Here is a 15,718-nt window from a genome sequence, read left to right on the forward strand (position 1 = left end):
ACTACAGCCTGAAGGTCTGGAGTTATTAATGACCTGTTTGTCCATATAGCTGCTTTTAAATCTCACTGCGATTATTTATAACAAAGTTATCACTTTAAAAATGAAGACTAACAGGTTTATCTCATCTTTATTAATATTATTATTCATTTTCATTCATTTTGTTACTTTTCCTCGCCTCTGTGTCTGCACACCGTCATTCAGTCTCATGACTTTTATGGACATTTTCAGGGGTTTACCTGCAAATTAGAGCCAGCTGGTCTATTCTTTTTCCTTATGGAGAGATTGGTATTCACTAATCAAAGAGGAAAGATACAATTTCACGGTTTACAAACACGTTGGTGAAAAATGTTTTCTTTTAAAATTTAATAACAAATTCAATAAGACTCATAAGATAAAAAGATATGGGTAAATGGGGCCCAATGCTTTCTTCTTGGGTTTGTATTTGTGGGAGTCTGAGTTTGTCATTAATAGAAAGATGAGCAACAACCAGCATGCTTGTCAAAATGTGCCAACAAAGGATTAACAACACAGGAAGCACAAAGATTTAAATTAATCCACTAATTCAAGAGTGTTTAGCAACAAACTGCAGAGCAGAATCTCAACCTGAGGTCAGAAACATGCAATAACAGAACATGAGACGGAGAAATCTGAGTGAGTTCCCCGAGAATAAGAAGCTGCTTTCAGAGCAGAAACACCCACCGGCTGCAGGTCTAATCTGGAGGCTCGAGAGACCCGGTTGTCATCACTCAGTCTGGAGCTCTGAGAGGCAGAGGTGACAACATCAGACCCTGACAAACCTCTGGGTTTCAGCTCAACGCGTGAAACGGTTAGAAATACTAAAGTACAACTTTCAGCACCGCTGGATTTAATGCTCGGGCTTCTTGCTTAAGTAGAAAACAAAAAACGTGAAGCTGCTCATTCAAATGTGTCCAGAACGCACCGTCAGGTCTATCCTGGAGGAGCGCGACGCTCTGCTGTCATCACTGAGTCTCGAACTCTGACAACGACAGACAGGAGTGATGAGAAGATGCAGCTGCTGCTTAAACTCCTTTCCAGCTGCTACCAGACTGATAAAAATCATCATCTTTGCTCAAGAGTTCAAGTTACTAACCCTGCCAGACACGATGCTGTAATCGTAATCATAGTCGATTCTCTGTGAAGAAAAAAGAAGGAGTGAGACGTGCTGATGCCATTTATGTCCAGACCATTTTCTTCTTTTTTTTACAGAGCTTACATACATCTCTGTCTTTGTGCTTATGTTTCTTCTTTTTCTTTGACTTTTTGTTTAAAGAGGAGCCCTTAGAGAGGAAGAAAGAGAAGAGTGTACAACCTTACTTCCAAAAAGTTAGGAAGCTGTGTAAAATATAAATAAGAACAGAAAACAGTGAAATTTATTAAACTCAGCAACTCATATTTTATTCCCAGTAGAATATAAACATGTCAGATGGTGAAACTGAGACATTTTACCATTAATGAAAAATATGAGCTCATTTTAAATTTGACGACAGCAACACGTCTGTAAAAAGTAGTTCCAGGATGATCTTTATCTTTGTGTAGCATCACCTCTTCTTTTAACAGCAGTCTGTAAACATCTGGGAAGTGAGGAGACCAGTTGCTGGAGTTTTCGGTGCTCCAGATGTTTTGTATTGGTGAAAGGTCTGGACTGCAGACAGTGATTTCTGGAAGTGTTCCTGAGCCCGTGCAGTGATTATAGCATCATGTCTAGTTTCAATGCAGTGCTTCCTGAGGATCCCAAGATCACCAGCATCCAGTTCACACCTTCAGCCTTGTCCTTTGCATACAGAGATTCCTCCCTATTCTCTAAATCTTTTGATGATATTATAAATTATAGATTGTGGGATCTTTAGGGTCTTCACAATTTTACATTTTTCTGAAATTGTTCCACAATGTTTAGACCCAGTTTGTCTCAGATTGGTGAACCTCAGTCCATCTTATAAAACTGAGACACTGCCTCTCTGAAATGCTCTTTAATACCCAGACATGTTGCTAATTAATCTAATTAGTTGTCAAATGCCCTTCAGGTTGCTTTTGATTGGTATCAATTACTTTTCAAGCCTTGTGTTGCCCCCTGTAGAAGCCATACTGGTTGAATTATTCATGAGGTGGCACAGGTGATGCGCAGCATCAGCATCCAGGTGGTGGCTGTGTTGCTGCAGGCGGGCGACTCACTGATGTTTGGAATGAATGGATGAGGACGTAGGGAGAGCTCGGCGGTGGTCACATATTCTGTTGAATGTGTTTTGTGTATTTGTGTGTTATAGTAAGTCCGTCTCATTTGGAGGACTTTATTCTAGGACTGCGTGGATTATGGAAGCTGCTGACACAGAGGTGATTTGAAGTCTTTGGGAATAACTGGCAGATAACCCCGAGTTTAGCTCACAGCGGCCCTCAGTTTGTTGCTCCTGTCCCAACTTTTTACAGACGTGTTGCTGCCAACAGATTAAAAATGAGACCTAATATGTTGTTCATGTTCTATTGGGAGTGAAATATGGGTTGATGAAATGAGGCTTTATGAAATCAAATGAACAACTAGAGCATCACAAAACACATCCAAGCACAATGCATTGATCACACAGGCCAGAAAGCAGTGACAAGAATACCAAAACATGATACGGCTGATTTAATTATCATCACGCCAGGAACAATGACTTGTTTGCAGAATTTTTCCCAATACAACAGAAAGCACAGCAGAAACACTTAACACTGCGAGGCATGGCAGAGCCTAAAACGGTGCAGAGAAAAACAGGACACACTGTTCTTTTTGTCAAAATCAAACTGAACCAGTTCCAAAGTGGTGAGTTTTCCTTTACAACAGCAAAAACAAGCCCTGAAAAACTCACCTGACAGAAGTTAGCAAACATTCATGCATTATTCCCTAAAACCAGCTTCCTTTTGTTCAAACATCTCACAAGTTTTCTTCAATAATGACACAAAAAATCCCAAAACGGTTACTTTCATCATGCGAGTAGTGATCAGATATTAAATAACTAACAATTCAGCTCATGCTTTGTTAGTCGTTCCACAACCGGTTCTTACCCCTCCACCATAAGCCCCGACCGAGTCAAGATCAGACTGTGTGAGACAAAACATCACCATCAGCAGCCCACACTGACGGCGTGCTGTTACCAGGACAACTCATGGTCTGTCAAAGTGTGATGACGACCAAGAGGGGACAAGTTTCAGGAATGTTTGGATTTTTGTCTTAAAAGTGATACTGACCCTGACGCTGCTGTGGCTTCCCACCGACATCCGCTCATCGTCGTCTGACAGCTGTGTAGAGAGTGAAATGGATGGTTAGGGTTTTCAGACATGGACACGATGTTTAATTTACAATGAACACAAACGTTAACAGCAAAGAGGAACTGCTCCACAAACTCTCATTTTCCACCAGACAATCTTTACCTTCGGAGAACAGCGACAAATCACAACCAAAAAAAAAGCACAATGGTCTTTAAAAAAACAGAGGACAGGAAAAAAAGAAGGAAACAGAGGGAGGAGTACAAACCGTGTGAATCCGTGAAGGTCGTGAATACTTCTCACTGTCCTCCTGGACAAGGATGGATGGATGGATGGATGGATGGATGGAATGATGAATGGATGGATGGAATGATGAATGGATGGATGGATGGAATGATGGATGGAATGATGAATGGATGGATGGATGGATGGATGGATGGATGAATGGATGGATGGATGGATGGAATGATGAATGGATGGATGGATGGAATGATGGATGGAATGATGGATGGATGGATGGTTGGATGGATGGAATGATGGATGGATGGATGGATGGATGGATGGATGGATGGATGGATGGATGGATGGAAAAGATGAGGGATGAAGGGTGTGAAGGAAGGGATAGATGTAGACAGAGATAAACAACAAGATGATCAGGAGGGATGAGGAAAAAAACTGTGGCCTTGTGAGAAGTTGCAAAAAATAAAGTCACTAAAATCAAACTAAAAGTGTGTCGGCTCAAATTAATTTTTTGGTATATTATATCAGAAGGACTGGGATATTTTGTTCCAGTATTTTCCTGGTGATAAGTCTATAAGTTTATTCAGCTCTGCAGCAAACAAACCCTTTCACAGATCTTCAGGAATTAAGCAGGAAGCCTCCTTTATCAAATTCCACTAAATTTTAGGAAATTCTTATTCCAACCATGTTTTTCCAAACAGGAGATAAACTGGATTTGGTCTAAAAAACAATCCAAAATAAGATGCGTCTTCTTATAAAGTCATCAAACTATTAAAGGAATCTGGAGGAACATCACTGAGGCTGGATGTGTGATCGTTGTGAGAAGGAACAGGAACATTAAAAGTGGTAAAAACTTTACCTCCCAGAGTATCTCTGGCATGTTTTTCAGGCTTTAAATGCAAAAATAGAGGCATCCCAACAATGATATAAAAGTAATGAGATAAAACATGAAATACGTTGGGTTAATTGTTTTCAAGTGGTACCAACTTCTCCAGATTAGGGATTGTGCTTATTCTAGTGCATTGCACCTAAAGACATACCAATGATCTGTTTAGTGTATGCTGAGTGATAAAGTGGGATGGTTAAGCCCCGTTTCCACTGAGCGGTTCAGTTCGGGCTGGTGCTTGTTCGGGCTCTTGCCTGCAAACAGCTGTAAGGTCTGGTCGCATGATGCGGCATCTTTCATACAAAGAACCAAAAGCCAAGCAGATAAAAAACGAGCTGCTGATTGGCCTCCACTGTTGTTTATAGTGTCACGTTTGTTGTCGCTGTACTAGTATGACGTCATGACTTGCAGTGGGAACGCTCACCTGAATTGGCCGGACTATTCTAAAAAGTTTCCGAACCGTATCAGCCCGGACCGAACCGCTCAGTGGAAACAAGGCTTTAGTTTCTGTAAGACTGTTCATTGCTGCAGAGGAAGAGGAACTATGTCAGGTCAGAATTAGCCAACAACAGCAGTGAGAAAATATGTGCTCTTTCTGCATGAAACAATCTCTGTGGTTTCATGAGTAATGCAGAACAAAAAAACAGTACAAACTTACTCAAGCCCTTCCTAATGTCAGTGGGGCCAACTGTTTGTACAGTGCATGAATCATACTACAACTGACATCTTCAAGTCTATACAAGGTTTCATGTAACAGAACCTTGAAATACAGTACAACCAGTCATGCATGCCTTTAAAACCATGGAGGTCTCCCAGTAATCAGGCCAACACACCAGTAAGCTTCACACACATGCAAAGGCTCCCCAAACTCAAACCTTATGTTATTGTTACAGAACAGTCCAGTACTGTAGTTTAAAAACACCATAATCAGTTAAGTTGCATGTCACACACAGAGTATCATCGATGCCAAGCTGAACGTTTTTAGTGATCGAGTATTAAGTATCTGTAAGGGTGAACTGGGCAGTTAATCCCATGCAGTTTCCCACTGGTGTGGCAGATGGTCATGCTGATTCAAAGTCCAACAGCCACCCTGCTCCTTTGAATAAGTGGATTACCATTAATAGTCAAACTTTGATTCATTAAAAACCCATGTTAAAAAAAAAAAGAAAAAAAAAAAAAAAGAGGCTCAACAGGAATTATCTGGAATTCAGATACAAGCCTGGCACACAAGCAAAGGCTTTACAACATGTAGAGAGGTAAACCAACACAAACAACTGTTAATACAATGAGGTTAAAGAGTTGCATTCAAGTGTACCATCCATTGTTCAATATCCCCCCATTTGCTGTCCGCTCGGTCCTCTAATTTGGTGTTCAAGCCGTAGTATTTCTGAGGAGAGAACAGCTTCCATCATTTTCTGGGGCACATGCCCAGATCACCACAAAACCACACTTCAAATCAGGTGATGTCTGAGGTGTAAATGGGGAAGAGTTGGCCTACCTTCTGCACCTGAAAGATCTACACACCAGCACCAAAAAGTGGCACAGGAAGAAGATTGGAAGACAAAACAGAAAAACAAACAGGACAGAAAATAATGAGTGAGGGAGACAGCAAAGTGCAACACTGGAAAGTCAGAGAAGCAGCATGCAGTATGAAGAAGGAAAAAAAAGATTATGAGAGGCACTCAGGAATGTGAGGTGCCCTGCTGGTCAGTGGTACCAATACGAACTGACCCAAGAACAGAGGTTCACTGGAAATTTAAAGCCTTCTGAGACTGAGCTGCAGGGCATTTTCCCATGATTCTTTATGGCTGCTGCCAGCGGTGCTTCCAACACAGTATGCTCTGCACACAGCCTCAGCCTGTTGAGCTCATGTCGAGGCGTCCCTGAGCATGATGCCGAACCCCAAATTGCTCCTGATGGGTTGTGGAGTGTGTGAATGTGTGTGTGAATGGGTGAATGTGATGTAAAGCGCTTTGGGTATCATTCCAGGTACAGTAAAGCACTATATAAATATTTAGTGTTAGCTGCTAATGACAGAGGTAATAAGATGCTAAACAATTTACAGGTGAATGTAATCCAGAACGAAAAATTTGTGCATACAAGTGTCACAGCTGTGAACGTAATCCACCAAACAACATTTATCCTCATTTATTAAGTTTTTGACAGTTTTCTGGTCTTACATTTAGAAGTTTTTTCATCAGGTGTCCAGAAACAAAGTAATTATGAGTGCTATTTTAAAAATCTGAATTTTTCATTTTTAATTCAGATGTATTACAGGACAAGAGTACTCACCTGTAAAACATGCTTAACCCTCTGAATTGTTTAAACAGAGGAACCTTTTTTCCTAATACAATTTTTTACTTCTAATGACATTAACAGTGATGCTTTATAAAATCTGCAATCTCACTTTAATTAAACCATTTCTAACATCAGCAGCAAAAACAGGAAGGAAAGCTTGCAAAAAAAGGAACACTGAGCTCTACCCGACCCAACCATTCAGCCTGATCGCTCCTTATAAGGACTAAAAAACAGACATAATCACATACAACAAAAAATAATAAAACAGGACAACGGTGTTTATTTTCAAATAATGCTCAAGTTAAGACCCCAGCTGTCAAAGGTACGGCCCAGGAGCCATAACCAGCTTGGATGGATGGACAGATGGACGAATGGACAGACGGATGGATGGATGGATGGATGAATGGATGGATGGATGGACGGACTGATGGATGGATGAACAGATGGATGGATGGATGGACGGACGAATGGATGGATGGACGGATGGATGGATGAACAGATGGATGGATGGATAGATGGATGGATGAACAGATGGATAGATGGATGGATGGATGGACGGACGGACGGATGGATGGATGGACAGATGGATGGATGAACAGATGGATGGATGGATGGATGGACGGACGGACGGATGAACAGATGGATGGATGCATGGATGGATGGACAGATGGATGGATGGATAGATGGATGGATGAACAGATGGATAGATGGATGGATGGATGGACGGACGGACGGATGGATGGATGGACAGATGGATGGATGAACAGATGGATGGATGGATGGATGGACGGACGGACGGATGAACAGATGGATGGATGCATGGATGGATGGACAGATGGATGGATGGATGGACGGATGAACAGATGGATGGATGCATGGATGGATGAACAGATGGATGGATGCATGGATGGACGGACGGATGGATGAACAGATGGATGGATGGACGGACGGATGGATGGATGAACAGATGGATGGATGGACAGAGGGACGAATGGATTTTAGGTATGTCTCTTTAGGGGTTTTATCTGAGAACATGTTCAGGGATTAAGGGGTTAAATGTATGTACAGGTAGTGTATTCTTTAAGCAGATAATGTTTGATCCAATTCAGTACGACGCAACCCGGACCATTTCATACGGTCTTTATGTAAAATCGAGAACAATTATCAAACAATTCAAACCAGCGTGAATGTGTGGATAGAAATTATCTTGCGAATGTGGTCCAGATATAAAAAAATGTCATAAGAGGAGCCTAATTTGCATTTTCGCAAATAGAAAAAAGGTTTCACAAACCAGAAACTGTGTTCTCATGATGTTTAAGATATTTCAGTCCACGTTTGAAGAGTCTAGTGTTGTAGTTTTATCACAGGACCTGGTCTAATGTGGTCTAGGTTGAAAAATTCTTTGTAATCACCCAATACACATACCAATCAAAAGCTAACTTTCAGGTAAAAAACGACAATGTGTGCACTTCTTACACATTGTTTTTCCGTTTGTTTGATTTTTGAGGGTGCACCACAGTTGAGGTTGGCCTAGGGCTCCACATTACCTTTGACCAGCACTGCTTATTTCTAATCATTTCTTTTCCTCCACAGGACAAACCTGAGTTTTCCACTGTGAGGTAGAAAAATGTGCACATATAATTCAATTTTACCAAAACTAAGCTGTAAAAAGATTAGCTGCATATCTTATGAGCTCTCATTGCTTTGGCAAAGAAGTAAATTCTATCATCTCCATGTCCAATCAGGTCTCTACTGCCTCTAATGTCCTGCTTTTTGTTTTAACAATCACAGACAAAACAACAAAGACAACCATCAGCTTTCTTACACTTTCTACATCTACGTTTCTGTGACCGGTAGGACCAAAAGTGCCAATGCCTGTGCTGCTTTTTGGGCTGGGCTCCAAACCTTCGCTGACCACATCCAGCACTCCCTAAAAACACACCCCACCCTCACTGGTGCATTTTTCATCCAAGCATTCCACCACTTTAATCCAGATTTACAAACGCTGTTTCTCTTGTACACTTGCCCGATAAATGGATTGTCTGCGTGGTGGTGAAGGCTTGAAGAATCATTCTGTCTGCAGCAACATGTCAGTAACAACAACACACTCAGGTAATCAGAGGAAGACGGCCTGTTGGCCGCTCCAAAGTTACAGTTCAGGTGAAATGTAAAACCATGTCCTGGGTTTAATGACCTGAAACATTTAGCTGAATAGTCATAATAGCAAAGTTCAAGAAGCTGAGAATGAGCTGTAAAGATCAAGTTAATGAGACATCATACAATAGTATGATGTGCCAGGAAACTTGGAGGCACATGACAGTGTTACTCAGAAACACACAAATCCTGTATGACACACCTCTCATTGGATATTTTCATCTAAACTTATCAAATAAAACAGTAGAGTCAATTAAATCTAAATTCTTTTCTACAGAACAAACAGCAACAACAACAACACAGAAAACACAGATGTCCATCTGGTCTGTTTACTTTCCTCCTGTTCCATGTCTGGCCAGCTTATTAGCCAGTAAGCCAGGCCCCGTCATAAGCCCATTCATCAAATCAGTTACACAATCAGTCTACAAGCTTGTGCCCATTCTCTTCAACTCACCAAACTCCCTTTTTTAAACTGAGGGGCTCTCGGGCGCCCGGTGAAGGCAGCCCTCAGCCCCCTGCCTGTCAGCCGACGCCCGGCCGTCCTGCTGCCCTCAGGAAACCAAGAAAGGTGGCATCCTTCAGCGGTCAGCAGCCGACGCCACAGACAGTCATGTATGCTGGATGACGCAGAGATGCAACGCTGAGAGCGACAAGGATACGAACCCGGACCTTTGTTTGCTGCTACAAAGCTTTAGCTGATGGTCCACTCCTGAATTCTGTCTTCATTGTGTGAAGAAACCTCCAGAAATTCCTGAGGTGGCTGTGAGTGCTGCAACCCATGCCTCAGGTCAACGCTACGGCAACAGTAATACTGCTCGGCTGCAGGCTGAACCAAGGAGCACAACCTACTAATCTCCTTTAGAACCTGGCTAAAAGGTTTAAGGGTCACACACACCCTGACCAGTCTCAGCTTAACAATAACCATTGATCCAGTACGTTTGAGACTTCTGTGTGTTTTTAGGTCTGTCCACAGATGCCTGACAGGTTGTGTCTAATCACAGAATAACTGAGGGAAATGCTGATATACAACCAGAAATGAATGAAACTGCACCGAGTTTTAGGCACTCCCAGAAAACTCAGCTTATAAAAGGGTTTTATTTAAATGAGCTTTAATTCTAAAAGGGATTTAAAAACCACAGGTGATCCTGATAAACATATTTTTACTTTTAAGAAGTCCACAAATAATTTCCCTTTTTGTGTATTTTTACAAAATACTTTTGAAAACATGAAATTAACATTGCATGCCATAAAAAAATTATTTTCACCTCTGGGGCTGCTGTAATGCAAACAAAAGCTTAATTATAATTATAAATGCTCCTCAGGTAGCCTGTACAGTCACCATGTGAGACAGGAGGAAATGATTCCCCTCTAAGCCGGAGTTTGCGGCTGTCTTCTGCATCTCGTAGAAAGCAGCATTCCTGCAGACAAGTGCAGCTAAATTCCAGCCACGAGGGACGGCTGGCGAATGTCAGACCAGTCACTTCTCCCACTTGATGACATGCTGAAATAAATATTTTGTTCTGTTACCTTTATTGTCTTTAAACTAATTAAGCAAAGTGTCTTGTTCCAAATTTGAGTTATCAAAACCGAACCAGTTTCAAATAACTGAAAAAAATCCACATTTTCATAAAAACAAATCATCATTTATGTCCGATTTGACTTAATCAATGAAACCCATTTATCACACGGCCCTGGCAATAATACTAACAACAAAGCAGCCAGACTTCTTCCTAAATGACTTCTAAGAACTTCATTACATAACAGAAAGTGAGGCTGACTTGAGAAACTCGGGAAGATTTTTACAGGCGTCGTAAAATGAAAATAAGCTGTGAACAAAGAAGCTACGGAAGTTAAAGATTTCAGTGGCAACAGATGACAGCAGACACCTGTTTGTGTGATTGAGATTACTACAGGCTAAAAATAGAGAGCTCAGAAAAGCACAGCCTCCTATGGTGAAGATCAGAGGTGTTAAAGCAGAGAAAGAAAAACTCATGTACCACACCGGCGACCTGCAATGCAAACACACAACCACACACACCCGTTTCAACGTGAAGCAGAGCGTAGTGCTGACTCCAAACATTTGTCAGGACAGGGCCAAGAACCAGTGAGGAAGTCTTAACGTATGGTGGACCGAAACCGCCAAAATTAAAAACAAATACTAGAAATATTAAAATAAACAAAGTGATGTGCCAACAAATTAAACAAGAAAATGTGAAATAATTGTTTTTCCATTAAAAAGCCTATAAAACATGACAAATTTAGGTCTAGTGTCATTTTCAACGGTTTAAATTCAACTTTGTCTTAATATTCTTATTGATTTACATTTTTTAAAGTCATTTTTCTGTATTTATTTTGTGATTTTTTTAAAAATTTCCTCTATTTTTATGCCTGTATTTATTTCTTTATTATTTTCCTTTTCCATTTTCTTATCATTATACACTTTCCTTATTGCAACAAACGTCTTCATATCTCAGTAGGACTGATGTTTCCTGACGTTTTCATCATTTACTGATGTTACTGATGCCCCAGCTCTGCACTTTATGGTCTTTTTTCTTTCCACTCGTTTACTTTCATATCTTCTATATATCCATGTTCACCTGTGTAATAACTGGGTGAGGCTGTGTATATAAATACTGTTTCTTTTCCTTTTCTGTTCTTATTATTATTTACTATTTATTGTACATACTGTTTTTAGTATCTTTATTTTTTATTTTGTCTATTGTTTAATGTTTGTGTTTGAGCTGCTGTGCCGGTGAAATTTCCCCACCATGGGATCAATAAAAGATCTTATCTTATCCCCAAAATGATTTATTTCTGTATTTTAATTTAATCTAACATTTTTTTTTATTCATTTATTGACACTTTATCAATTTCTCCGTCTTCTTTTTACACTTTTGCATGTATTTCTGCCTTGTTATATAAATGAAGAGGTGTGTTTTCGGGGCAGATCTGCAGTGCACCCTCGTTCCAGAAGGCTCCTGCCTGTTTGCTGAGCTAAATCCTGGTGGCGGCTTATTTTTTGGCCAGGCAGTGTATTTATGATATTTAACATTTTTCATGTTAAAATGTCTTTGAAAATTCAAACATTAAAAATTCTATCTTGTCATTTCTTGAAGTATTTGTAAATATTTGCTTTAAATGAAATAAATCCACAGGATCCAGCGTAATGACGTTTTAGTGCAGAATATTTTTGTTAACACTGAATCCATTTGATCCTGTATGACTCCTTATCTTTGTTTTACATGAACAACAAGGATCATCCTCATTGTTGAAGTTCACGCCACTGACCTGCAACCCACAGAATTTTGGAGTCACATGTTTATACCAAACTGTGTTACTCTGAACACAAGAATATTGCTGAAATCTTATTGTCATTTAGAGAAATACAACTACATTGACAGGCTTTAATGCAATAACTCTGCATGAAAAGGCAGCTTTAAGTCCAATGAAGATGAGCTGCTTAGGTCGGCATAAAGTGGGAAAATTATTCCATAAAGTCATGCAGAGAAAAGACATTTAAAAGATTTAAAACAGTTTATTGTCACTTGTTTACCTCTTTCTGTTGCCGCTCCAGCTCCTTCATGCGGATCTCTCTGGCCTCTGCCCTGGCCGCCCTCTTTGCTGCGAGCCTGGCTTCGGCCTAAAGGCGGATTCAGAAATAAATAGAAACAAAGAGGGAGAAAGTAGAAAATGAGACATAAGCAAATATCAATAAATGCTGAATGTGCATGTGACCAGAGGTTTCATGTAACAGCTGGAGTACATTACACTCCAACCAGCAGAGTAACACAGAGTATCAGGTATCATTTTAACTCAGAATAGATAGAGGAGGTTGTGTTTAGACATACACAATCTTGTCAGATTCTCAGGACTCATGCAGACATGCAGTCAAAGTATTTGTGTTTCTGGATTTGAGGGACTTGCCTCAGCTCCACTCAGCAGAGCTGGGCCTTTTCCTTAAAAGGACCTCTCAGAGTGGGTAGTGTAAGTGTGTGTGTTACTGAGTGTGTGTAAGCATTTCCTTCCTCTAACTTTGTGGTAGGCGCTGTGTGGTTGCAGCCCTTTTGGCTCTAGGTGCAGTGACTCTAATACCTCCTACCACTGCACTGGTGCATTTCCCCATTGTCAGCTACCATGACTGAGTGAAAGGAAATACAAAGAGAGGAGCTGCTTTCAAAGGAAAGTGTGTTCACAGCCTCACACGAGAACAAACTCAAGAAACCTTTCTGAAAGAACCAGTTAGTCAACATAAAAACATCTCTGTGCAAGTTCACTGGCATTCAGAAACATGACCATCAGCACGTTTTTATCTTCACATTTACTGAATAACTACAGGCTGGAAAATGGTTACAGTTACAGCTGCTTGGGCTCTGTTAGTATTCATGAAGATCTACACCCATGGACCACTTTATCAGATCCACCTGTTCAACTGCTTGTTAACAGATATTTAACTAGCCAAACACATGGCAGCAACTCAGTACCTCTAGTAATGTAGACTTGGTTCATGCAAGTTCAAACTCAGCATCAGAATGAGGAAGAAAGGGGATTTAGGGTGCATTCATACCAGGATAGACTCAGTTCAGGTAAAGTGTGGGGACATAACAAAGCATCACATTTCACTGATATGCAAGTCGTGTGGGTGTTTGTGTCTGAATCACGTTCTGATGTGTGACAGCAAGCGACAGACATACACTCCCAGAGTGTACGAGTCCAGAGGTCTGCTTGCAACACTGGATTATAATTTCCACTGCGAACTGCTGACCAACAGGCCAGCCACGGGCCAACAAATGCGGGTCAAACTCTCGTTCACTTTATCTGTTATATTCAAATAATTGCATATTCATACACTTGGGCTTCTAAATGTTGGGACAGTGACACAGTTTTCATATGCTTGAGCTTGTATACTACCACAGTGGATTTAGAGGGAAATTGTCTTGAGGAAATCAGACGCACAGCTTTAATTCAATTCATCTGGAAAGTTTCTTTTTAAATTCATTGCTATAATATACAAGGTCAAGCATATGAAAGTAATACAAAACGACTAAATGTAAAAACTGACAATGTTTAATTCAGTCACAGGAAGAAGTACAATAAAAATGGCCAAAGGTACAGCACAATAATATGCTTACATTCGGGAGTTGCAAACATGGATCGTGAGAGACACAGTTGCAAGCGGAGCCGGAATGGCATGGAAGCCTCTTCGCCCGGATGACCCTAGAAAAGCAGGTGTTGTCCCCCCGATACCTCCTTCATCGACATCACAGTTGTCAGCGGATGTCTGAGTAAGTGACCAACATCTACATGCCGCTACTTTGTTACATTGCCTTTGATAGTGTGCACATGCCTGTTCATGAAAAACTATCATGCACGTTTGACTAATGGTACTCCATGTCTTTCACAGGAAAGTTGGTACCATTCTGATACCAACTTGGAGGCAGATTAATCTGCTTTGTTCAGTTTTCAGTCTGAAAAAAAATGTGTAAATATGAATAAATCTAGTTGCACAATGATTGCACCTCATAGTGACATTGATCACATCATCTGTAACACTATTGTAGAATAATTACAGCCCGATAATATCAAATTTTATTTTTTGTAACAATGATGGAAATCAACAGAACTCAATAATACTAATTACAAATCTTTATATGACTGTTCTACAACTATTTGCAGTATTTAAAGTTCAGTGTTTATTTTAACTATTTACCAAGCTACTTATGTCAACCATCTATATTCCTGGAACGTAGCTGCTGTGTTGTCCCTGAGGGTCAGGGAATTTTTTCCCTTATCCTGCTTACACAGCAGCTGGGAATCACTCCCCTGTTCCTCCGTCCCAACCCCCCATGCTGCCAGAGGATGAGGTGTCTGTAAGCTGCATACCGGTATCTCTCTTGTCATCACCAGTCTCCCTTATATTCCCAAATACTGTTATTTCCTCACGGTACTGCCAATGTATCGGTAAATACCCCTCATCCAGGCAGTAACTGTGTAAAATGTGGCAGGAGGCTCACACAGTCGGCTGGGTCTTGGCTACCACATTTTCTTTCAAGGTTCGTGGGCATGTCTCTGCAGCTGTTGCAGGTAGACCAAGGTACTCCCAGTACTTCTGAAGATGCAAGGGCACCTTGTCTGTTCTAAAGCTCTGCCAGTAAATCCAAGGCCAGACCTGGCTGTTTTTCCAGCAGTCTAGCTGTGAGGTCTCTGTAGTCCTCGAGGCTCATCTCTCACAGAAGATTCTGAATGAAACCGATCCCACCCTCCCTCCATCTCTCAATACTGTTGCAGGTATTGAACTACCCAACGCTAAGCTCTGACAATTTACGCCCATCAAAATGAAAATAGACAATCTAATCCGACTAATTAGTATATAGTTCTGAGAATCATATCTGTTAATATTAGCACTTGGTAACATTTGTTTGTGTTTGTTATTAAATTATACATTCTAGCTGCTACATGGTGACAACGTTTTTCTTCTTTTGGCCTATACACACTCACACTAACAATCGGATGCAGTTTGCAATATTTATGAATATTTATGAAAACTCCATGAACTATCGAATGCTTGGTGGTGTTTGATTGCTCAATATGTTAGAATGCGATACACGATTCCAACGTTAGATTCTTACACAATGTCTCTTTAAGCCATAAACCTGGATAATTTATCAGTCTACATCTAAACAACCTCAAAGTCCTTCAGATAAAAAATATTTTTTCTTATTTTAACATTTCATAATGAATTTGACTAAATCAAAATTTATCTTATTAAAAAATGAAATGACCACCATCTTCTGCTGCCATGTACCACCATGGTTTCTGCCCTCCGTCTCAGCACTTTATTACTCAGTATTGTGTAATGCAGCATTACAGTTAGGTGTGGTCACA

At 40.5% G+C, this 15,718-nt stretch overlaps 1 protein-coding gene across 10 annotated transcripts in view; it reads right to left on the bottom strand.

The window, feature by feature from the left end:
- The window catches only part of lrrfip1a (leucine rich repeat (in FLII) interacting protein 1a), a 61,725-nt gene that overhangs the window by 20,342 nt on the left and 25,665 nt on the right, over positions 1–15,718 (bottom strand). For 2 of the 10 annotated variants that reach the window (XM_042001383.1, XM_042001385.1), the window contains exons 2-6: positions 12,390–12,476; positions 5,883–5,900; positions 5,700–5,771; positions 3,527–3,568; positions 3,241–3,291 (exon numbers count right to left, since the gene is read on the bottom strand). In XM_042001383.1, coding sequence (XP_041857317.1) covers positions 3,241–3,291; positions 3,527–3,568; positions 5,700–5,771; positions 5,883–5,900; positions 12,390–12,476 — 270 coding nt within the window. Of the gene's footprint in view, positions 1–699; positions 760–940; positions 998–1,111; positions 1,299–3,057; positions 3,094–3,240; positions 3,292–3,526; positions 3,569–5,699; positions 5,772–5,882; positions 5,901–12,389; positions 12,477–15,718 lie in introns of those variants that run through there. The other 8 variants (XM_042001384.1, XM_042001387.1, XM_042001382.1 and 5 more) reach the window with 5 other exon arrangements.

This window comes from Melanotaenia boesemani, chromosome 12, assembly GCF_017639745.1.
Source record: "Melanotaenia boesemani isolate fMelBoe1 chromosome 12, fMelBoe1.pri, whole genome shotgun sequence".
In the NCBI taxonomy this organism is placed as follows: domain Eukaryota; kingdom Metazoa; phylum Chordata; class Actinopteri; order Atheriniformes; family Melanotaeniidae; genus Melanotaenia; species Melanotaenia boesemani.